A 25,622-nucleotide genomic window follows, 5' to 3' on the forward strand; every position below is an offset into this window, starting at 1 on the left:
TCCGCCATTTTAAGCGAAATGATAATTTAAAAAAAACAGCATTTATATAAAATGTAACATGATTTATGAAGCCATCCCTCTAGGCTTATACATATTCACAGCCATGTAGAGTTATATAGGGAGAGGCTGAATAGGCTGGCGCTGATTTCTCTGGAGCGTTGGAGACTGAGGCGTGACTTTATAAATGCTTATAAAATCATCAGAGGCATGGATACGGTGAATAGACAAGGTTTTTTTTCCCTGAGGTGGGTGGAGTCTCACCTAAACCTATACTCGTGAGTATAGGTTTAGAGTGAGAGGGGAAAAAGTTGAAAGTACCTAAGGAGTAACATGTTCATGCAGAGGATGGTGTGTATAGAATGAACTGCCAGAGGAAGCGGTGGAGGCTGGTGCAATTTCAACATATAAAAGGCATCTGAGTGTGTATACGAATAGGAAGGGTTTAGAGGGAAATGGGCCAAGTACTGGCAAATGGGACTAGATTAGTTTAGAATATCTGGTCAGCTTGGGCAAGTGAGACTGAAAGGCCTGTTTCCATTTTGTAAATCTCTATGACTCTATGATCTACCCCTTTGCTCTTAATGTACTAGTCGAATCTCTTTGGATTATCTTTAACATTATCTCCCAAGGCTATCTCATTTTCCTTTCTTGCCCTCCTTATTTCCCTCTTTAGAATGTCCCTGCACCTCTTGTACTCTTCGAGATTCACTTGATCTCATTTATCTATATCTAATATATGATTCATTCTAAATCTGAACCAGACCCTCAATATCTTTAATCCTCCAGTGTTCCCTCCTCTTACCAGCCTTATCTTCACACGAATAGGAACATCACGCCTCTGAACTCTTGTTATCTCACTTCTGAAAGCTTCACTCTTGCCAGCCGTCCCATGAGCTGCAAACAGTCTATTCCAATCAACCCTTGAAAATTTTTTGTCTCATACTATCAAAATTTGGCCTCGTCCAATTAAGAATTTTAACTTATATATAATGCCAATCCTTTCCATAGATATTTTACAACTAATTGAATTATGACCCCGGCCCCAAAAAGCTCCCCAACGAACCATTCAGTCACTTGCCCTGCCTTGTATCACAAGAGTAGGTCAGGTTTGCTCCTTCTGTGATAGTTACATCTGCATATTAATGAAGAAAATTGACTTTAGCACTTACCAAATTCCTCACCATCCAAGCTCTTAAGACCATGGCTGTCCCGCTGTATGTTTGGAAGTTTAAAATTTGTGATTATTACAATCCTATTGTTCTTCCATCTAAATAAGATCTTTCAATATATTTGTTACTCAATTTCACTCTGACTACTGGGGGGACTATTACAATTGCATCAAAGTAATCATGCCCTTCTTATTTATGAGTTCCATCCACATAGCTTCACTGGACCATCCCTCAGAAATCCCTTGTGTTAGAACAGCACTTATATTTCACCACAAGAAAAATTGACACCAATCTCCTTCTAACTCTTCCTATTTCTGCCGAACCTTTGATGGTGGGAGGGGCTTTGAACATAAATTATTCAGTTTACTGGTGATGGTTCGTAGCTGAAAATAAAGATACCATGGATGATTTAGGTGATGGGAAATAAAAGGCTACATTGTGTGGAAGGAAAATTCTGGATATAAACAATAGTTTTACAAACCGATCTCCATTCTGTCTGCCCAGGTCTTGCCTACACCGCTGTACCTCCAGAGGCCTTTCCTTTTATTTTGATGAGTTCAAGTTAATCTCAGCTGCTGTTTTGTACTTGTCAACTATTTGTTAACGGGGGTTTGCCGTTTCAGAATGTAGGTTACCTTATTGTGTACGTTCTCAGAGTTCAGTGTTTGGGGTCCTTGTTGGTTCACCCTGTGCTTTGGTATATAACGCAAAATTACAGAAAAATATTAATAGCAAGTTAAGGTAAAATGTTAGGATACTGGAAGAACAGCTAAGAGCATCAAGTTTGACAGAGGGTTTGTGGGACAGGACATGGAAAGCAGCAGGGTTCCCAGAACTTCACATCTCTGCCTTCCCTGATCGAAATCAACCTGTGATTTATAATTTTTGAGGATTGTTATTCATTAATATCGGTGTGTCAGATAGATCTCAGTCTCAGGGAGGTGTGGCGTGCTTCTTTGTTTTGTGATGAACTCAGAGGAACATACAACAGTAAGGGAGTAAACCCAAAGGGGTGAAGGAGCAGAGGATCCTCCGTGTGTATGTGCACAATTCAGGGAATGTACCATGACACGTGGACAGAAGAGCAAATAAACCCTACTTCATCAATAACACTGTAGAGAACAAACACAAAGCAATTATATTAAACTTAAATAAAACAGTCTCTTTTCTCACCTGGAATGTTGCATCTTGTTTCCGGTGCCACGTTTTTGAAAAGATGCGAAGTTATGAGATTGAGTGCGCGAATGATTCACAACACTATTCCCGGAATGATACACCTCATCGACTATGAGAAATTGGGACTGTTCTCCTCTGCTGATAGTTTCCAGACTCTGTGAACAGTTGCTCTGATTGGTTCTCAATTCCGTCCTGCGTCACATAGATCCCCATGGCTGAATATTTCAAGTACTCATGAGCTCTGCCTTGCCTGATCAACATCGACCTCTGATTTATTATTTGTGAGGGTTGCTGTTCAGTAATATCCCTGTCTCAGATAGATCTCAGTCTCATTCCCTGGGATTTGACAGGTGTGGTGTGTCAAATAGATCCCAGGAATTGTGCTCCATGAGATTTAGGTGTGAGAAAAACTCCAGTTCTGAGAATCCGCCCTTGGATTGTGCACGTGTTGTGTGTGAATACCTGACTGAACGGTGACATTTTTGGCTGATGAATGTTTCGTTGGGCGCTTTAGGTGGCGATTTCTGCATTACTAACCCAGGCTTTCCCCACATTGGGAGCACGTTTAGTTGAGACGGTGTAGAGTAAAGTTTCAAACTCCTTTGCCTGCCTTATATAGGCTTCTGGTGGAGCAAAGCTCCTCATTTGTATCATTAGATGACCCGAGGTCGTGACCCTTTGTGCATAAGAGGAAATGTTCTCTAATCATTCTGCCTCTGGAGTGTTCCATCAGGCATATCGTGTGATAGATGTATTTACATTCGTGGGCTGCATGGTAGCGCAGCATTAAACTAAATGACTGGATGAAACACAACCAAACAGAACAAGTGAAAGCATTTGGCTGGGAAAGGAGTAGGATGTGGGAAAATGTATTATTACTGACTGGCCTTGAAGAAAGAATAAAGTAAACTCAAGGTTAGTGCATATTCATTTGAGATTTATTAACAATTTCAGAAAGCATTTTTATCCAAAAAGTTGATGTAAAAGCTAACAGAAGTGAATATAATGGCTGATACCACATTGAGATGAGAACACATGCGCTGTGAGCTGGGAATTTTCTGTACATCAGTAACAGTCACAAGAAAGGGAATACAAAGGCTCATCAGAAAGGGTTACATCAGTAACAGTCACAAGAAAGGGAGTACTAAGGCTCATCAGAAAGGGTTACATCAGTAACAGTCACAAGAAAGGGAATACTAAGGCCCATCAGAAAGGGTTACATCAGTAACAGTCACAAGAAAGGGAAGACAAAGGCTCATCAGAAAGGGTTACATCAGTAACAGTCACAAGAAAGGGAGTACAAAGGCCCATCAGAAAGGGTAGGCAACCATTCTGAGTAAGGAACTAATAAAAACAAAACAAATGTGCTTCAAACAACTGGGAACCTACAAATTCTTCCAACCACAACCATCTCAAAGATATCAAAGTAAAAAGGAAAATCCATCAATAATTGTCTGAGTTACATGCTGATAAACTGAAGTAATCTCACTGTTCGAGTCAGCAACTGGACAGATTGTAGATTGGGAATTCAGAGACCTTGATAAGCAGATCAGGAAAATCAAGGGGGTCCACAATTCATTCACTTAACCTGGAAAAGAGAGATAAAGCAATGACACAGATATTTATGATCAGGGACTTTCAGATTTAATGTTTATTCAATGGCACACTGAGAGATTTCACAAAACATATTGGGCTACTTGGCGTGAGAAAGATGTGATTATTCTCACCTTCACCAGAGTGACGGCAGCGCTGTAGAAAATACTCAGGAAGAACAAGGTAATGAACGTGGAAGCAGTTGTCCAGATGTTGCTGTTATCATCCTCATAGTCTTCAATCCAAGTGCGATCTATTGAATCTATGAATATAAAGCCGAGAGAACGCATTTAGATTGTTTATTGATCCAGATCGATCTATCTGCATCCAAGTCATGTAATTAGAGACCATTACATCTTCAAAAAGCAATCAGGTATTTCTCAAGTGTGACTCTTATCTGTATCTATTAATGACTCTCAGCAAGAAATTACAAATACTAACTGCACATGTTTTTTCTTCATTGTCCATGTCAGAACGTTTTAAATTATTTTTCTTTCAATCTATTATTTAAGGATATTATTATTTGAGGAATGCTTGTTATGAATGATTATTTTAATTATATCATTACATTTTAAATATAGGCTGTGACAGCACTTTAGTTGAAAATTGTGGCCATCACTGAATAAAAGGTCAAATGTGATTCTCATCTTTATGTATTGGTGACCAATTACTTGGCAAATCATGAATATAAGTGACATCACAGTCAGGACATTGCTTCATATTTTTGTTTGTAGGATCTGTACATTTAGGAATAAGTGTTTGTACATGTGTCCCTTAATTTATTTGATCTACTGGTTGGTGTGTTTGATTTTCCTTTAATGTTTGTGTATGTGGTTGTGAAGTCTCTTACTTCACTCTTGCCCACGTTGGAGTCTGTGCGTGAATAAACATATTCCTGTTCCTTTACTGCTGGTGTGCTCATGTGTTTGTGCACCTAAATTTTGGTCTTTTCACATTCTGTAAGCATCATTATGCTAATATTCCACTTCGTTGCTGCCCCTATGCTTATCTTGTAATGTCTTTGTGAGTGTTCACTTTTCATTAGTGCTCTCTAAAACGTGTGCTTATGTGTCTGTTTCAGATCCTACCTACAACTAGGTTATTTTCATGTTTATGCTTAATAAATGTTAGCATGCAATGTTATGCTTTGATGGATGTTTATATTTATATGATGATGTTTGCTTGTGTGGCAATCTTTCCTAAACCATCTCCTGATAAGCTTGTTTGTGTTATTGTTTGTGGATGCTTGCTGATGCTTGTACCCATTATCCTTATTTAATAAACGCCTCTCTATTTGTTGATCTATGCACTTGTGTGTCTGCATGTGAGACTCTGAATTTGTGTGTACATGTGATATTGTATCCATGCTGATCAATGTGGTTTAAAAATAACTAATTAAGCTGCCTCTGTCATTGTATGTTTGTGATTCTGAAAATGGGAAAATTATGATATTAATATTTATCTCTGTGCACTTACGTACCTTTGTGAGTTGACAAGTGGGAGGACATTTTTCAGAATTTGTATCTGTGTTCATGCGTGTATGTCTGTACGCATTGTACTGTATGAATGTAAATGTATTTGTGTGTTACCGTGTGTCTATGTTTCTCATGGTTATGTGTGAGTACCCCTGTTCATTTGTGCAAATGATTTTCATTCGGTGTATGTGAGTTTTTGTATGAGCTTAGAGAGTGTTCAAGTGCCACTTGCATGTGTGGCTCTGTGTGAGTATGCATATGTGACATCTATCTGCACATTTAAGTGTGCACATAAATATGTGTCTTTAGGTGAAAGCTCGTATATGTGTCATTACGAGTGTATTTGTGATCATCTCTCTGTATCTGTTCTTATACCAGACTGCAATTTTTATTATTCTAATTTATTGTTCTAATTTTAATGGATTTAATTAGATCTGACCTTGGTGTTGTAGGAAACATTTCCCATCGTCATGGAGAGATAAGTGTTTTATGAGCAACACTTCTGTTGCAGTGATAGAATTTCTGTCTCTGAGAGAAAAGTCTTGACTTCAAATCCCCACTGCCCAAGAGATAACATTTTTGAATATATTTTTAAGAAAATGTCTACTTGTGTTCTGTATGTGAAACAAAATGATATCAGGTATTCGAATACCAGAATTGATCCCATGTGCTCCAGAAAACTGAGACAAACCTATGGAATACAAACCGGGACGATGCAAACACCAGTTTTGGATTATGGGAATCAATGTTAATCATTTGTTAACAGAGCCAAGCATGTCCAACATGCTTCAAAGGTATTATTTTGCATGGAAATGTTAAATCTTTGGACAGTAAGCAAGAAACTAACTGTTCCTGTTCGTAACTGGGTTACATGACAGAGGACATCTTCCATGAAAAGTCTTCACAGGGAGCACGAGGACAGACCATTCATCGTTCCCCTCCCCTCTGCTTCACGACAACTTATCTGTTGATTCTCTTTGGTGTGAAAGTGAAGATACTTTCTGTCAACTCATGCGCTGGTGCAAGATCCCTGGCAGTTCCCCAGAAACAAAGGTTACATTCAAACTGTTCTGCACTATTTACGATTGGTATGTTCCAATCAAATTTAATTTTAACGTGTCTTAAATTTACATTTCCAATTGGTGCAATATGGCAGTTTAAAACTGACATGAATTTTGTAAGAGTGTCCAATCGGGGGAATCAAGAACACCAAGTTCAAAACTCGTGCTCTACCCTTGACATAAAATGGACATTGTCAGATTTTGTCACAGAGGGATTTAGGATGCATAAGGTATTTGGCGGAATCCTGCAATGAGTGAGCTTTTTACTCTGTCTCTGACCCAGGGTGTATCTGAGCAGAGAACATTAACTGCACAAGACACTTGTCCTAGACCTGTTAATAATCCACTTTAAGTACACAGATGGAATGGAAGTCAGGGTGGGAAACAATTAATTCAGTATTTAACTCACAACTGGAGGGAAAAAAAAACACTTCTATTACTTCTGTTGAATTATTAAATGCAACTTTGAGATTTTTATTGACATGAATTAACAGTGTCCATCAGTGCAAGCGAAATGTTTACAAAACTTGGTTTACCGCTGGATTTATCGACTGTTCTGTTGATGATCTTCAGTGGAATCGCTTCATGTCCCACCACACAGGAGTAAGAAGCACCGCTGGCCCACTCCTCCGCTGTAATGGATAACAGGCTGTACATGAAGAAGGAGATGTTGTCACTCTCCGCCATCACCTCGGTGTTCTTGTAGTTACTGGGATTCACCGGCTTGTCATTGTTTGTCCACTTGACGAAGATCTCTCGGGGGGAGAAACCTCTCACTAAACAGGTGAGGGAGAGAAACCTCTGAGCGGAGATTTCTTCTGTTGGTGGTAGGAGGACCGACACTGATGGCTCCAGCGGATTAATCACTGCAGAACATTTGAGACAAATATAAATCAACCAAAAAATCCTGAACCAATATCACAATTTCACTAAATATTAAAATATGCCATGTTTAATTTGGGATTTATTCACTTCCGTTTACTAAAGGAGCAGAATGGTCCACATTCTGTCCAGTAAAAAAAGTCGAGTTTAATGTGAAAGTTGCCTCCATGTTTCCAGCCCACAACAAGGACATTCTGTCCAACTGTCATTGCTGATGGTGACGTCACAACCCAGGCTTCTTCCCACTTTATCTGACTTAATCAGAATACAATATCCTTTGGTCCATCTTTTTCTTAATCAGCTACCTAGCTATCCTGCCTTCAGATGCATCATTAATACTCCCAATGGTGTTTGTTCATTACCAATCACAGCCTGACATTGATGTAACTGGATCTGGATTACACATGGGATCCTTTGTGCTTTAATCTCACCGCTCACCTTTCTCCTTGTGGATGGAGTCTCTCCGCGGAGTCGGTAGATTCTGATGGTACACCACACATTCAAAAGTAACTCCACTCAGCCAGGCTTCAGTAGAAATGTCTAATTTGCTGATCACGCTGTCGGGATTCTGTCCAGGCTGGTCAGCAATCTCTGTTTTCAGAGGCTTCTTTTCTTGTTTCCAGGTCACGTTGACTCCAGAAGGAAAATTGGACACAACGCAGGTTAACGTCACCGTCGCCTCTAGTAAGACTTGTTCTACTGGCGGTGGGAGGATTTTAACGGTGTTAGGGTGGCACTCGGTATCTTCTATGAAACAAAAATCAAAGTCAATGAAAAATGCCCCTTTATGATACAAACAGTCAATCTTCAGATTACTTCTTCACAGGATGAAGACACCACCTTCAAAATGGCAACTCCAACTATTGCTGAAACGATGCTTACTGTTGTTGATGTATTTTGAATTGTGAAAGCATTTGTGATTACCTATAACATACCCTGTGTAATTACTCCTAAAGAACACTGGCTTTGTAACAAGTGAAACCTGAAAAAAAATAAAATAATCGAAGATACCATCATGTAACCCATGGAATTACCTTTCTTTCAGAGTCTGTCTCTCACTTAACTCCATCTATTGATACTTGTGACAAGGGTAATCTCAATATAATGAGTTCATTTCCATGTTCATAATCCTTAGGTGCAAATGCTGCTGGTCATGCTGACTGCCAAATCACATCCTACATTTTCGACAAATGATAATAAATAATAATTATTCTCTTTGCAGAGTTCTAAAGTGTTACAGGAGCGGTGAACAGCCATGGAAATTCTGTTCATTATATTTAACGTGATCAAAAATACTTTGCGTTATTGGTGTGATGTCATTCTCTAATTTATGTCATTGTTCCTCGTGAGCTGTGTTTGGAGCAGATCAGAAAACAAGACATTGAGTACAGTATTGGGTATCGAGAAGGACACCCATCTCCTTAAGTCTTTCCCTCCATTCAGTTTGTTCATAACTGGTCTGTACTTTCAGTTTATTTACGAAGGTGCGTTTTTTAATTTCTTCATAGAGCAGGGGAGAAAAAAACAAACAAAAGCGTCTTAAATTAATCTACAAACGCGATGGAAATGTGCACTAATTTTATAGACATCCACTACTCACTGTGTAAACATCGCTACCCCAAACCAGGCTAAATCAGCCTGTCTCGAGTTCCCAGTTCATTCATCCCTATTGGACCGTTCTTACCAGAATTTATTCTCCTGCCTCATCCACTAATTACAGAGAGCATCTTAAAGAAGCTCAGTGAGATCACGTTTATCCCAGTTGATGTGATACCCACTTGGTCTGGGGTCTGATCCCATAAATGAAGTTAAAGAGCTCAGTACCAGACAAAAATCGATGTCGTACAATGTCCAAGGTCAACAGGTCATTCCTGAGCAGGGAATGAAGCATTGAACGCATTTTGATTTATTTTCAAGTAAGGGTCACTGCATATTTTAACCACGTCATTTTGAGACCACAACATCATAAGATAGAGGATCAGAATAAGGCTGTACGGCCAACCCAGAGTTTAGATCAGAATGATGCTGGAAAAGCACAGCAGGTCAGGCAGCATCCGACGAGCAGGAAAATGGACGTTTCGGGCTACAGCCATTGTACTGTCTACTCTAAACAAGAGCCGATCTGTCTCTGGCTTAAATACACAATGGCCTGGCCTCCACAGCCCTCTGCAGCAACAAGTTCCACAGCCTCATCACCGTCTGGCTGAAGACATTTCTCCCCACATCTCAGTTCTAAACGGTGCCCCTTTGACCCTGAGACTGTGCCCTTGTGTCCGAGTCTTGCCTACCAGTCAAAACATCTATTCCACGTTCACCCGACCTCAGTCTCTCAGTATTTTCTATGTTTCAATCAGATATCTCTCCAATATCCCCCCCTCCACCTCCAAACTTATCCTTGAAGTGGCCCTCTGAACGCCTCTCCCAGCATGGTCAGGCAATAAACTATTTAACAAAGCTGACTGTCTATATATCTATCTTCAACAGAGAGGAAACATGCTTTTCTGACTTGCCAAAATGTTGAGTCATGAGCAATGCTAATGTAACACTCAAACTGAAATGCCATATGTGGCATGTTGGGAAACGAGAAGCTGTACCGTACTGTTTACTATGCCTGATAAATGAGCGTGTTTGATTCACATCAGAGTTTAGAATGATTTGTAGCTCTCTCAGTGTGTGTCTCTTACCCTGGAGTGCGGTGATGTTTTTACTTTGAATGTTCTCTCCATGAGTGACCTGGCAGGTATAGACTGCGCTGTTGAACCATTCACCATAAGGGACCATCAGCCGACTCGTCACCGAGAAGTTCCCGTCTGCCTCACACACGGGAGACGTGAAGAAGCCAGAATCCAAGGGTCGGCCATTTTTCAACCAACTCACGGAGATTGACTTCGGATGGAAATCGATGATTGAACAGACGACGGTTGCAAACTTGCTGCTTGCGATTTCTTCACTGGAGCTCACAGTTAGGAGAAGAGTTGGTGGGGGAATAACTAGATCATTAGGAAACACATTGCATAAATTATCTGACGAATTTCAGAACAAATACAATCAGTTCTCATATATCAAGGTTTCTTGTGGTTAATGGATACAAGAATCATAATTGTGCAGAGTGCTGGAGAAGCTGGGATCCACACAGAAAGATCAGCAGGACAATGTGAAAAGCTAAAATTATCGGACACAGCAAGGGAGTCAAGGAGGCATAGAAACTATAGGGCGGTAACATCAAAAGGGAGATAGCAATGTTGGATGGTATTCGTTTTAATGACAGAGTCTGATGAACAAGGCAGACAAATTACTGGCATAAATGAGGAAATGATGCGGTTGCTATCACAGAGACATATTGAGAGCCAGGCAGGAGTGGGCTATTCAATATTCCAGGATTTAGTGCCTTCAGGTGAGACAGGGAAAGATGGAAAAGGATGAGGGCTGGGGTGTACAGTGCAGAATGTTGCTTCTGTCGCAATTCTGACAAGAGTATTTTAGGCTGTAAAGAGAAATGAAATCATGGATACCTCCTCGAACAAAGGCAAATGGACAGTAGTTCAAAACCAAAATACAGCAAACATAACTACTGGGAGAGCACGATAGACCTTACTATAGGTCCAAAAGAGCAAGTGAACATACATGGGCAAATTTCAGAGAAATGTAAATTAAATAGGGGAATGAGAAAAGAGGTTTTTAACTTCCTCAGCATAGGCTTGGATATTCATTTTGTCAAAATTTTAGAGGGAGCAGAATTCTGAAAATGCCCCCAGGAGAATATTTTAACAAAGTATGTGTTTAATACTGAGAATTTTAATCCAGACCTTGTAAGAGAGGGGTGAATCTGAACTTAACTTTAGGGAATGAAGTCGACCCAGTGGGTAAAACCTCAATGGTGGAACACTTTGCAGACAGTGATCGTAAATCAGTTGGATTTCAGATTGTACTGCAAAGGAATAGAAATTGGCCCAAAGTTCTGAAAAAGGGAAGGACAATTTTAGTAAGATCAGGTAATGACTTGACCAGAGTGGATTGGAAGCTGACACTTATTGGTAAATCTGAGTCAGAGCAGTATGACACATTTAAGAGAGAGATAAGAAAATCACAGGGAGGACATTTCCCAGGAAGCCACTGAGTGGGACCAAGAATGCAGTGGGCTTTGGACACCAAAGGGCATGGAGGGGGAGATAAAGAGAAACAAGGGAGGCTTCCGGTCTATACTGAAATCTCAAAACAATAGGAATTGGTATGGAGTACAGAATGTGCAAGGGGGAGTTTGAAAGAAAGAGGAATTAGAAGAGCAAAAGGGACCATGAGAAAATAATAGCAGTCAAAATAAAGGAAAACATTTTTAAAAGTTACACGCTCATTCATAATAAAAGAATTATTCTGGAAACAGTAATGCTCATTAAGTGTATTATTGGAGTGTAGCCGGAGGATTAGGTTGTGGTCAAAACAAACGTGATGTGCCAGTGTTCAATAGTAAGAGGGACAATGTGGGGACAGAAAACATGGAGGGGTGTTGTGATGTAGTTTTCAGAAATTAGGACACATGATGTGATGTTCTGTGTTGTCTTGCTGAATGAAAAGTGGTTATATTTCCAGGGCAGATGAAAAGTATACCGAGCTGTTGAGCGATGCAAAGGATGAAATAGTTGGGTCGCTGACAATAATTTAGAATTCCCTTTCTGGCCACAGTAGTTGTGCCAAGTGAGTGTAGATCAGCCAACGTTGCACTGTCATGCAGGACGAAGGAAGGTATAAATAATGAAAACACAGATCTGTCAAGCTCATCTCAGTGGTAGGGAAACTATTGAGAAGTGAAATTAGTCTTCATTTGGAAGATAAATCAACAATTTTCAGCACGGTTTTATTGAGAGGAAGTCATGTGTAAGAATTTGATAGTAGTTTTCAGAGAGATAACTCGATGTCCAGATGATAGAAATAATCAGAGCCAATGGGATCGGAGTTAATTTGACAGATTGGATCGAGAACTGGCTGAGTGGTGGGAGCAGGGGATAATAGTCATCGGGTGTCTGCGTGACTGGAAATCTATGTCTCCTGGTGCTCTGTAGGGATTGGTTTGATTTCCTTGTTATTTCTCTTACATACTAATGATTAAGTCTCAAATTTAGGAGGATTAACCAGTGAATTCACAGATGAAATGAAAACTGTCATGTTGGTAAATCATGAGCATAATGGCTTTAGATTGCAGGAGGATATAAAAGGGTTGGTTGTATGTGAAGTGAAGTTGCAAATGGAAATTATTCTGCATAAATGTAAGGTGATGTAATTCGGCAGAAGAATCTGTGAGGTATGACGTTTTGAATGGTGGAACCCTGGAAAGGCCTGAGGATCTTTGGTGCATGTACCCACCGATCCCCTATAGTACTGTGTCGTCTGGATAAAGAGGCTAAGAAGGTGAGAGGATATTTTCTTTTATGAACCGAGACAATGACAATGAAGAGTAGGGAGAAGATACTGGAACTTAATAGAACACTGGTTAGGCCATACTGAAGCGTTGTATGCATGTTATCGAAGGAATGTGATTACACTGAAGGCAGTATTGATGAGATTTGCCAGGATCTTGCCTGGGTTGGAGGGTTTTAGTTATGAAACTAGTTTAGATAGACAGGGGTTTTCCTTGGAGCAGAGGACAATTAGGGAGAAGATTATCATGATGTCTAGAATTATTTTAGGCATAGACAGGGTAAACTGGATGAAACCTTTCCCCTAGATGGAGAGATCAATGCCTCAGGGGCACAGGGTGAAGGTAAGGCCAGGAGCTCCCAGGGGGATCTCAGGGGAAAACAAAATCAAACAGAGGGTGGTGTTAGCCTGGAGCTCAGCACCTATAAGTCATGTAGACATTGAGCCCCTCATAATAGGTATGAAGTATTGCGATGCATCCTTGCAAGGGCAAGTCACACAAAGCAATGGATCAGGTGCTGGCACATGAGACTGGAATACTTAGGTGGCTGTTATTGATAGGCGTGAACTGGATGGATCAAAGGGCTTTGTTCCTGTGCTGTATAAGGTGATTCTGTGAAAACGGTTATAAATAATGCCTTCTTCATATTAATCTCAGATGCTCTGTTTATCTCAGATCCCACAACACATACCTGTACATGGCATTTCTTTGATCTTGTGTGACCCGCTGTGTTGAACCTCACAGTAGATTTTGCAATCTGCCGCTGACTCGGGCAGGGTTAACTGGCTGCTCAGGGTATAGGTTCCCTTCTTGTTTCTCACTGATGGGTAAGTCTTAAATCCAGTCGTGATTAACTCCCCACCTTTCTTCCAGGTTACCTTGGTGACGTCAGGGGAATAGTCCATCGCCAAACAACCAAAGGTCGCAGAACCGGTGTCGTGCTCTTGACAGGAGGAGACCAGGCCATAAAGCGTGGGGGGAGATGGTGTCTCTACAATAGAATGACCAATTGAGTAAGTTAGTTTCTGTTCATTTGACCTTATCAGTTACTCAAATGTATCCTCAGCTGTAAACGTTTGCCAGTATGCTCCCACTGAGTCTACAGCATAACTGGAGTTTATTTTTGTTTCCTACCAGTTGCTGATCATGATCATTGGTTCCTTCTTTAGAAACATGCCCTCGACCTTGACCATTGCCATATAATTTAGGAAGAAGAACATCCTGATCCCACCCCAGTAACTTTGAAGATCTCACCAACTGACACTTCACTGGATTGCTGTGAAGAGCAAAGAAGTTTCACAAAATACAAACCAAGGAAATGCAGATTCATCAAAATTCTACAGTGTGTGCAAACAGGCCATTTGGCACAACAAGTCCACACCCACCCTCTGAAAAGTAACCCATCCAGACCTATTCCCCTACCCTATTATGCTACAGTTAACCCTGACTAATGCACCTAACCTCCCAATCACTGAACACAACATTTGCAATTCCCCGAGGCTGGAATGGAACCCGAGTCCCTAGCACTGTGAGGCAGCAGCGCTAACCACGGAACCAGCGTGCTGTCCCACTAGGTACTGTGCTGCTGGAAATACCCAACCGCTGGCAGTACCCCCGGAGAGAAATCAGAGTGAATCATAGAACATAGAACATTACAGTGCAATACAGGCCCTTCGGCCCTCGATGTTGCGCCAACCTGTCATACTAATCTGAAGCCCATCCCACCTACGTCTGTATGCCGAGGTAAAAACAATGACTACAGATGCTGGAAATCCGATTCTGGATTATTGGTGCTGGAAGAGCACAGCAGCCCAGGCAGCATCCAAGCCTGTCCAATGATGACTTAATCTTGGCGAATCTACTACCGTTGCAGGCAAAGCATTCCATTCCCTTACTACTCAATGAGTAAAGAAATTACCTCTGACATCTGTCTTATACCTATCTCCCCTCACTTTAAAGTTTTGTCCCCTCGTGTTTGCTGTCCCCATACTTGGAAATCAGGTCCAGTGAGCCTTCCTCACTTATCAATGCAAGGCAGAATGTTCTCTCTGGGAGGAAGGTCACTGCAGCAGCAGCACAGGCAGGAGCTGAGCACTGGGACAGGGAGGAGGGCTGTCACGGCTGAACTCATGTCAATTGTCTGGAAGTTGAAACATCTAATTTACAATTATCTGAATTCTGGAGGCCTCTGAAAAATGGAGGACCATTAAGGTTCAGAGACTTTGGAGTGTTACAGCTGAGTATTTACGTAAATATGATTTGAGAAATGAACTGGTAATCTTTAAATTTAATAACTATCAAATTGACACACAGTTCACCACCAAACCTCATCTTTCAGACTAACCACTGCACTTACTCTGTCTAGACCTAAATTTCCACTCACATTGACAAACCCTACCCATTCATGCCCGGAACACACAACCCCGATCACACAAAACACATCCAAGGCAATCCATATTGGTAGTATAGCTGAGAAGAGAGATCTCGGTGTCCATGTACATAGATCCCTAAAAGTTGCCAGCCAGTTTGATAAGAGTTATTTAGAAGGCATACTTTGTGTTGGCTTTCATCAATACAGGGACTGAGTTTCAGAACCACGAGGTTAGGCTGCAGCTGTACAAAACTCTAGTGTGGCCGTACTTGGGAGTATTGTGTACTGTTCTGGTCACCACATTATAGAGAGAATGTGGAAGCTTTGGAAGAGATTAGAGGAGGTTTAGCAGGATGTTGTTTGGTATGGAGGGAAGGTTTAATGAGGAAAGGATGAGGGTCTTGAGGCTGTTTTTGTTTGAGAGAAGAAGGTTGAGAGGTGACTTAATTGAGACATAAAAGATAAACAGAGGGTGGACAGTGAAAGTCTTTTTCCTTGAATAGTGATGGCTAGCAGGAGAGGACATAGATGATAGATGTCAGAGGTTGTTTCTTTACTCAGAGAGGAGTAGGGGCATGGAGCGCACTGCCTGCAACAATAGTACACTCGCCAACTTTAAGGGCATTTAAAAGGTCATTGGATAAATTTATGGATGAAAATGGAATAGTGTAGGACAGATAGGCTTCAGATTGGTTCCACAGGTCAGCACAACTTTGAGGGCTGAAGAGCCTGTTCTGCACTTTTATGTTCTATATTCTATATTCCAGATGGACATATGATCTCAATTCCTTTCACTCATTTACACTCCTGCCGCCCTGCACCTGGCCCATGGTGAATCTGGCCCTGACTGGACATGGCACCATCATTTTCACAACCTCTGACAAAAGCCCACTACCCAAGACATGACCTCAGCCCTTGATCACTGACCTCTCATCTTACCCAAGTCAACCTGTGCACATTGCATCCTACCTCCTTTCGCATCTGTGCTTTACAACCTACCATTTTGCCAGACTCCGAGCTTTGCATTTTGACAACACGTCCACCTGTCACTTCATTACAGTGACCTTCCACCCTGAAACATCCTGGCACTCTGCCCGCCGCTACACTAACCAGCCTGGCATCCTGCCCACCTCTCCATAAACCTGCCTGGCAAAGACAGACCTCCTGCATTTCAGCTCAAACTACCCCTCACCTACCAAGCACAATTCGAACAAATTATCCTGTGACCATTACCATTTACCTTGATGCCACCTTGCCAGACAGAGTGCATGCAAGCTTACCCAGCAGCCAGCCAACACCTCACAGCCTACCAGCCCAAACTCTCCCACATGCCCAATCTAGCCCCTCACTTGCTCACCACCTTCCAACTTTGAGCCTATTCCAATATAAAGTCAGTGAGTCATAAAGTCGTACAGCACAGAAACAGTTCCTTTGGTCCAGCTCATCCATGCTGACCAGAGTTCCCAAATTAAACTAATTCCACTTGCCTGCCTTTGACCCATATCCATCCAGACCTAACCTGTTCCTGTAGCTGTTCAAATATCTTCTAAATGTTGGACCTATCTCTGCATTTACCACTTCCTCTGGCAGTTCATTCCAATGTTTTGGACAGTTACAACATGAAGCCCTAACTCCTGCACTCAGTGCTCTGACCAATGAAGGTACATGTGCAAAACACTTTCAACACACTAGGTACCTGAGACAACGCTTTCAAGAATCTATGAGTCTGAACCCTCAGGTTCCTCAGTGTTCAACATCACTATCCAGTGCCCTACCATTAACTCTGTAAGACTCTATGAGTCTGGACCCTCAAGGCCCTGTGTTTAAACATCACTATCCAATGCCCTACCATTAACTCTGTAAGTTGTGACCTGATTTATCTTCTCAAAATGCAACACGTCGTATTCATTTAAATTAAACTCCTTCTGCCACTCCTCAGCCCATTGGCCCAGCTGATCAAGATCTCATTGTACATTTAGATAACTTTCACTGCCAATTATACCACCAATGTTGGCATTACATGCAAACTTACAAACCTACAAACCATGTCCCATTCAATGTTTTTATGGCTTTCAACCAATATTGTAGCCTGTTTCCCTTTCTCCCACATATCTGTAGTATTTTTTTAAGGATTGAAGGAATCTATCTCCTTATTGAAATCATTTAATGTTTTGTCCTCAATCAATTTCTGTGCTGGAGAATTCCAAAGGTTCACCATTCTTTTGCTGAATAGTAAACAATCAGGTTCAATGTTATCGAGTGTTGGGAAAATTGGTGAGCAGCAAGATTAATGATGATCCCATGAATGGAATAGCCTTCTCGAGGGGCCAAGGTGCCTTCTTCAACTTCCATTTTGCATGCTGTCATGTCCCTTCGGCAGCATGTTCCAAAACTGTGACCCTTGAGGATAAGGGCGCACATGTATGTAAATACTTCTCCTGAAAACTTTCCTCCAAATCAGACTTCAACTTGACTCACAACTATTTCCCTGCCCGTTTCCTCTTCCTCAATCACAGCTATGGGACTCACTTCCTACCAGCGCTGTGAATGTGCTAATACCACACCAACTTCAGCAATTCAAATAGACTGATGACAACTGGTTTCTCAAGGCGATATAAAAAGTCTGACATTCCACACCGGTCTAGAGATTCAAACAACCACTGGAAGAATTGTAAATTATTTGAGGCACTTGTGTGTCTACACAAGATGACATGGTTTCCTTTTGTGTGATTTGACTGTGTTTTCACTGAAGGAACAGAGCTATTTCTTAATCATATAATAGGAATCAAGCATCCCTCATTTTTAGCAAGGCAATCACATATTATATTTCTTTATTCCAGGGAAGTATAGTGTTAAATTTATGAAATATGATGATTGGGATGTTTCAATTGGAAATAGTCAGAGATTTAAAGTTTACTTTCATGAGCAATTAATTCCAGCCTCATTGTTTCACAGTACTCACAGGAATGTCTTTCAAAAATGGTGACTCCCTTTGTTTACTGAATCAGTAAATCTAGGATAGTTTTTGCTTGTTAATCAAAGGTGTTAAAGAGTTTTAGCCAAAGGGAGACCTGCGGATTTAGCTCACAGATACTCCATTATCTAAGTAAGTGGTGGAACAGCTCGAGGGGCTGAGTGCACTCCTCTTGCTCCTACCTTCCTATCATTGTGTCATTCGTTAAGCTAGCACTGGCGGTGAACACTTTTTATTAAAATATTTCAACAAATTAATTGTTTCACACATGCTTTAAAAAAATTCTGTTGATTATCTGGAAAGAGATCATTGACATTCTCTATTTGAGTGATCAAAATAATTTCCACCCAATTACAGCAGCCACTGCACTCTGGAGTGGGTTGTTACTTCACAATAGTTTCTTGTGAAACTCCAGCTCGAGATCAGGGCGCTCAAATTCAATGATTCTCTGATATTTAATATCTCTGAACATTCGCAATTTGTTCAAATGCATCTTTTCTCTGAAGAACGTGTTTAATCGAACAGAACTTTTTTCAATGAAACAACAAACTTTAAATGCTAGAAAACCAAAATAAAAGACAGAAATTTCTGAAGAAACTCAGCAGGTCTAGCAGCTCCTGTGGAGAGAAGGCAAGGTTAACCTTTCACATCCAGAGACCCCCTCTTCACCAAATTGTTTTCATGTTTTTGACACAAGAGCTCACACATGTTGAGATAAACAGTGATTACGTTGGCTTGACTCCTGTTGGAGAAAGGATTCTTAGCAGAGGTACTGGATGGTCGGAGTTAGCAATTCAAGACCATCTGAAAAGCTATCTCCATCTGCTGCAAGTGTTGGATTCAGCGGAACTCCCACTGGACTGAACAATCAAATTCAGCTACAGCACTGGTTTAATATAAAGGTGAGCACTTACTCTATTAACACCATCTAGCGAAGCCCAAACGCTTGTGAACAAATATTGATCTGGAAAAAGCTGCTAACTGCCAAAATTCTGTTTAATATCTAAGAGAGACAAGTCAGGACAGCGATTGAATAGATTTCACTGGCCTCTGTGAGTGGAATTCCAACAAACACCCAAACATCTCAATCTGCTTTCTTGCACTGAAGTAACCTGATAAGAGATGGTGTTACATACCTCTCTAACAGGTTGTAAGTGAACACAGGCCACCTGGCACAGAATCAGGGACACGACTACAACATCACAACAGACCTGAACACAATGAGCTCGACACTATCACAGAGAACACAGCCCACCTGTTTTGACAGTACATAAACCATGTTAGTTATTAACACCTTCCAACAACCAGGAATTGTTTCAGAATGTTTGTACAATGAAAGTAACATTTCAACATTTATCCAAGAATACTTTGATAGCAGCTCCGAATTGTTCAAACTCTATGGGAACTACAGAGGAATAAAACTAGGAATTGTATTGCCATCAATTCACTGTCACTGGATTACAACCTCGAACTCCCTTCCTCTTTCCCCTGTGAATGTTGCTGCACCAGATGGTCTACTTAGTCTGAAAAAGATTAAAATGTTTTGAAGTGTAATATGACCATTGCCAGTGACATTAAAAGCTGATAATAGGTTTTCAAATAATAAGATGCAAAAAAATTCTGATTCTACATTGTGCCACGAAACATGTCCTGCATAACTGAGGCACAAAGAAAGTATACAGCATATTTCCATCTGCCTCGCTCAATCAAATATCTCTCGTTGCCAACAACCAATTTCAAAACTCTTGCTATCTGCTTTTTGTTCCTGAAACGCTCGTTCAGATTGGAACAACTTAGTCAGGGCTCTCAATTCTGAGGCACCTAATCGAATATTGTATTTCTGGCCGATAAAAATGGTTTTGAAGCGCGAGATGAAATTGAACTGTCTGAGATTCAGGGATCCGAATTGGACAATTTACAAAATGGTCAGGACCGTTGACAAGTTAGTCAGAGATAGCACTGAAACAAACTGTACAACAGACTTAATCCTAGAGGATACATTGCACAACTCCTCACGTCAAATATATTCACTGTACTTGAACATTCATCAGTGGAACTAACCAGTGGATTAATGTGAACGAGAATGTGTTCACAATGAACATTAATAACCACTGAGTTAATAAACTTCATAAGTCATTGTATTTAATAAAATGATTGAGGTGGGAAATATCGCCAATTAAAGCACAGATCCGGAGGCAATGGATTATTCTGTAAATTATTTTTACATATTCTTAAAACGTTCCATGAACTGGGAGATTTTGCATGCACTGCATAAAGTCAATACTGCATTCCAGTGTGGAAAGCATTTCTGTTGAAGGAATCAGGGCAAGGTCATTTTCTTGTTAACTGCTTTTAATGAACGAAAATGTTTAAAAAGGTATGAATTCAAAACATGCTTCTGTCTGGAGTTGCCCGCTTTAACAGATGTCTAAGTAAATGTGGGCACTGCTGCCTCACAGATCCAGGTCCCCAGGCTCGGTTCCAGCCTTGGGTGACTGCCTATGTGGAGTTTACACAATCTCCCCTGTGTCTGTGTGGATTTCCTCCCACAATCCAAAGATGTGCATGTCAGGTCAACTGGTCATGCTATATTGTCTATAGTGTTAGGTGCATTAGTCAGGGGTAAATATAGGGTCGTGGAATGGGTCTGGGTGGGTTACTCTTCAGACGGTCGGTGTGGACTTGTTGGGCCAAATGGCCCGATACATACTGCAGGAAATCTAATCTGAACGATTGTCACACTTAACAAATGTGAGCAGATTCCTTCGGATCGCTACATTGCAATAAATCGGTCAAGTATATTAATTAAAATAAATATTACTCTATTTTCAGAGTCTGAATACACAACGTGCTCCGTTATCCTCTAGTTCATGTCTTCTGCAAATTTGTGAACTCTGCATATGTCTGAACACATCGATGTAAAATGCATTCTCTGCGTTTGCAGCAAGTACTCCCATGGTTTTAAGAATAGAGTTCCTACAGTATGGAAACAGGCCATTTGGCCCAAAAATTCCACATTGACCCTCTGAACAGTAAGTAGCCCAACCAGACCCATTCCCCATACTTTATATTTACCCCTGACTAATGCACTCTAACCTAGACATCCCTGAACACTATGGCTGTGCTAAATTGCACAAATCACCTGACCTGCACATCTTTTGGACTGTGGTAGGAAACCAGAGCACCCGAAGGAAACCCACGCAGACACAGGGAGAATGTGCAAACTCTACACAGGCAGTCACCAGAGGGTGGAATCGAATTTGGGATCTTGGCGCTGTGAGGTAGTAGTGCCAACCACTGAGCCACCATGCTGCCCTGCGAGTTCATGAGTGAATTATTTTAATTAATTCAAAATTTGTCCTTCGTCACATAATTCACGATAGCAGATGTTTCCGAAAGAATGACTCTTCAGTTGATTTTTTTTGTAAAATGTAACTATTTAATTAAAATGCACAGATTGGGAACACATAAAGCACTGTGCAGATTAAATAATTCAGTTAATGTTTTATTTTTATCCTGCAAATCCAGTTTAATCAGGGACATAACAATGAATTAACTCAAGTTACGTATGAAACTGATCAAAACAGTGAAACTGATCTGTTATTCATAGAATTGTGCAGAATTTCCAAATGGTCTTTGTCAATGATCTTTTCCAGTCAGAAAAATATGTATGTAGTGTACAGCGGAATTGAAAGGTGTTTCTTGATCAATTATAACACAGTCATGGCATTTTTGCTCAAGAGCAAGAACTATGAGAACATTAGACTTTTGAAATGCTATTTATATTTCTCTATGACTTGTAAACTGTTTAAAGACAGACCTTGTGATTGAACTAGACAGTGGAGTTCTGAATTTGGATTGGAAAGCATGGATTAGATTAATCCTTAATTATTACTTTTAAGTAAAAATGGTGCCCGAAGGTATCTGTTTTCACTTCATTTCTAAAACCTTTGCGATTTGCCTTTCACTTAATAATAGGCTTTATGAAATTTCAACTCGCATGCTGATTGCATTGAATGAGGAACCTGGAGCGGTTCACTGTCACCAACCGTGTTAACATTGCCAAACAATGTTGAAACCAGAAACAGTTTCCCAAATATAACACACTTAATGTTACCCAAGCACAGTCCTTCCTCAACAGATGAACGATCACCAGATCACAACATGGTGTGTTTGCAGCAGAACTGGCTCTGCAAACATTTTCAACAGAACCAAGAACATGATGTAACCTCACAAAAAAAAAACAAATTGAAATCTAACAAAGCTGCACAGAATCCAGCAAACTAATGATTATATTGGATGGAAATAACAAGTCATAACAACAACCTTGTTTGTGAGGGGACTTAACACTTAAAGCTGTAACGTTTCTGGCAACAGTTCAATTTATTTCCAACCTGCACACCCTTCTTGATCATGACAATCTTGTGCAGAGTACAGTAGAGCGGTTGAAGGCATATATTGATTAATCACTTCATCGTCAAAACAAAATTATTTGAATTGACAAATTTTACCACATTATAATTTTAAGTTAGTTTCAATTACATAATTTGATCAATTCTGCAGTTTCAGATTTTAGTCCCAAATTTTATTTTGAATGAGGCTACTCAAAACAAAATTCAGCTAGTTTACAATTAGAACTGAGTTTTTTTTTAAAAAGTCAATACATTAAAAACTTGTTTTTTTCATTTCTCACACTTCCGGGTTTCTTCCTTAAGTTTGTTTTCAGTTACAAATGGATGTAATGTTTTCAATCAAGCAGAGAAAAATGTGTCCTATAAGTTTAACAAATGCAGAAATGATAAATGAAAAACAAAAGAACTTCACAAATATTGGTAATGAACAGTAATCCAGAGAGTCAATCTCCTCACCAGAAAGAAAACACCAATTACAGAAAGCATGACAACGCTGATCAATTTCACAAACTGAATAAGAATTCAATCAACTCTCTTCAACAGAATCAAGGAAAATAAAATCAGAATCCAATCAACTCAAAACAACAGATTTAAATGAAAGATAATCAGAATCCAACCAATTCAATTCAACAGAATCAAATAAAACTATTTCAAAAGCCAATCAACACAATTCAACAAAACCGAGTAAAATCAAAATTCAGAATCCAATTAACACAGTTCAAACTGAATCAACGAAAGCAAAGCCAAACTCCAATCAACTCAATTCAACAGAATCAAGTAAAACAAACTCAATCTAATGCAATATAGCACCGCAAGAAAATTGTATGAGATTCTAACCTGCTTGTCATCAACAAAAATAACAAAATAAATGAGATAATATAATCATGGTAAGAACATATATTCAAGAAATGAATAATGATATTTTAGCATATTTTAATCATGTTTGGTAATATCTTGAACATCTTTGAATTCTTAGCATTTGTTGTTGATAATAAAACTCACAGTCAGGGTGTCACTAACATTAAACATTATTTATAGCTGACAGATTAAGAGACATTAGGTGTTTCAAGTAACCCAGCCACACAGAATGCCCATCTGATCAAAAAAAAGAGATACACTGAGCAACTGACTCTATCATCACCATTTTAACTATTTGCTGAGCCTTAACTGAAGTCTATAATCCGTCTGAACAAAAATCAATCCGAACTAAACCAAACTCAGCACAGAATCTGAGTTTCACTTAATTCAGAAATTCGTCACATGAATAGAAAGTTTTTAAAAATTCACTAAGAAAGTTCAAAGTTCTTACCTGAAGTCACTGTCACCATGGTCCCTTGGCCCCAGTATTCAAGATAGTCACAGTGTTACATTCTCTGGACTGGGTCACACAATAACTAGCTCTACATAAAACAAATCAAAAATCTACCATCATTTTAAATTTTCAGAACCACAGGCAAAATAAAGTCAGGATAAATCTGCATCACATAATTGCGCTAGTGAATTCTGATCATTCTTGATAAACTTTAATACTGTTTTATCCTTCACAGAGTAACACATGAGCTGATTCTCAAAATTCCCAACGGTGTATTGATAATTACCCAACACTTTTACAAATTAAATAATGATACTGGCATTAAACCGCACAGAACTAATACTGCACTGCAAGTTAACGCAGTTTGTAGAAGTAATCACTGACTAGTTTCAAACAGTGGAGGCTGAATAGGTTTTTGTATTGATCATAATTGCAGTGTCACCCAGTATCACAATGATGTAGACCAGTACACTCATTCTCTGTTCTTTACTCTAGGTCTCAATTTTCATTTGAAAGAGCCATTTAGTCCTGATCATGTTTAGAATTAATGCCATAGTTGACATAACAATTAGCAGTGATTTCCTGAGCTGTCAGATATATTAAAACGAACATTTTGTCCGAGCATTTAATTGATGGAAGTGTTAGCAGTACATATGACATGCCCAAAACATTGTCCCATTGTGTCACCAGTTTGCCAGTTTAAATTGTACATTTCCTCTTTGATAGTTTTGTAAGAGGCAGCCTGAGGTCTGCTTCAGATCGCAGTTGGTATAATTACATTTAAAACTCGTACTGACCGTCAGTTTATGATGGAATTGACAAAATGTTCACTCGAGCTGTTTTTGAATGGGTCCAGCCCTGGTTCCTCTCGCTGTGGTATCTTGCACAGTAATAGATGGCGGTGTCTTCGATCTTCAGGTTCCCCATGTCCAACGTGAAAATGTTGTTTGAATTGTCTTTGGACGCAGTAAATCGATTCTTAATCGCTGGTGCATAGTTACTGTCGGATGAACTATAGTACTGAAGCAGCCACTCCAGACCCTGTCCGGGAACCTGTCGGACCCAGTACATGTAGCTGCTGCGAAGATCGAAGCCGCTGGTTTTACAGGTCAGTTTCAGGCTGCCTCCGGGACGGCCAGACTCTGCCTCTGGCTGAGTCAACACAATCTCCGACTGGACACCTTTAAAAAAGAAAACAAATAAACCATGAGCATTAATGCTGATGAAATGATGGCTGAGTCTTTTACATTCCTGCGGTAGACTAACATTGAGACAGTGACAAAGACAGACTTGAACAAAAAACACTCACATGATAAGAAAGTTAGGAATATACTGAGAAAAATTGTCGAAACAATCATTCTGATAACTTGTGGGAAGCGGTTCTGTCAAGATCTTTCGAAACAGAGCCGACCCAGGAGTGTTGAATTACGGTCTGGTGCCCAGGATTTATATGGCCATCGGAAAGGCCCGGCTTACAGCTTCCGAATGTTGGTTTCCTGCTGGAGGCTCAGACTGGATCCTGGTCTCAGCTTGTACAGCCCGAACACATGGGATCATGGATTTACGAGGTTATGCTGAAACATGGACATATACACATCTTGGGATATTTATTTTGCTGAATAGCTTCTTTGGGAGTGTTTTTATTTAAATGGTGGAAGTAAAATTGAGTAGCTTCTGTTCTGTTTCACATGATAGTTGCAAGTATTTTGTTTAAAAAAAAACAAATTCATTCGGATGTTAGCTCCCTTTATCTCTACATTCATTCACAAGCAGATAAAACTAAA

The 25,622-nt window shown here is 40.1% G+C and overlaps 1 gene segment (V, D, J or C); it reads right to left on the minus strand.

Annotated features, from left to right (window-relative positions):
• Positions 1-3,326: 3,326 nt before the first annotated feature.
• Positions 3,327-25,244, minus strand: LOC140456900 (Ig heavy chain C region, membrane-bound form-like). The segment is given in 9 exon segments: positions 3,327-3,933; positions 4,073-4,200; positions 7,011-7,340; positions 7,795-8,103; positions 10,041-10,346; positions 13,461-13,760; positions 23,836-23,872; positions 24,709-25,019; positions 25,148-25,244. Coding segments are annotated over 9 exon segments (1,779 nt in total).
• Between the last annotated feature and the right edge of the window lie 378 nt (positions 25,245-25,622).

This window comes from Chiloscyllium punctatum, chromosome 31 (genome assembly GCF_047496795.1).
Source record: "Chiloscyllium punctatum isolate Juve2018m chromosome 31, sChiPun1.3, whole genome shotgun sequence".
Lineage (NCBI taxonomy): Eukaryota > Metazoa > Chordata > Chondrichthyes > Orectolobiformes > Hemiscylliidae > Chiloscyllium > Chiloscyllium punctatum.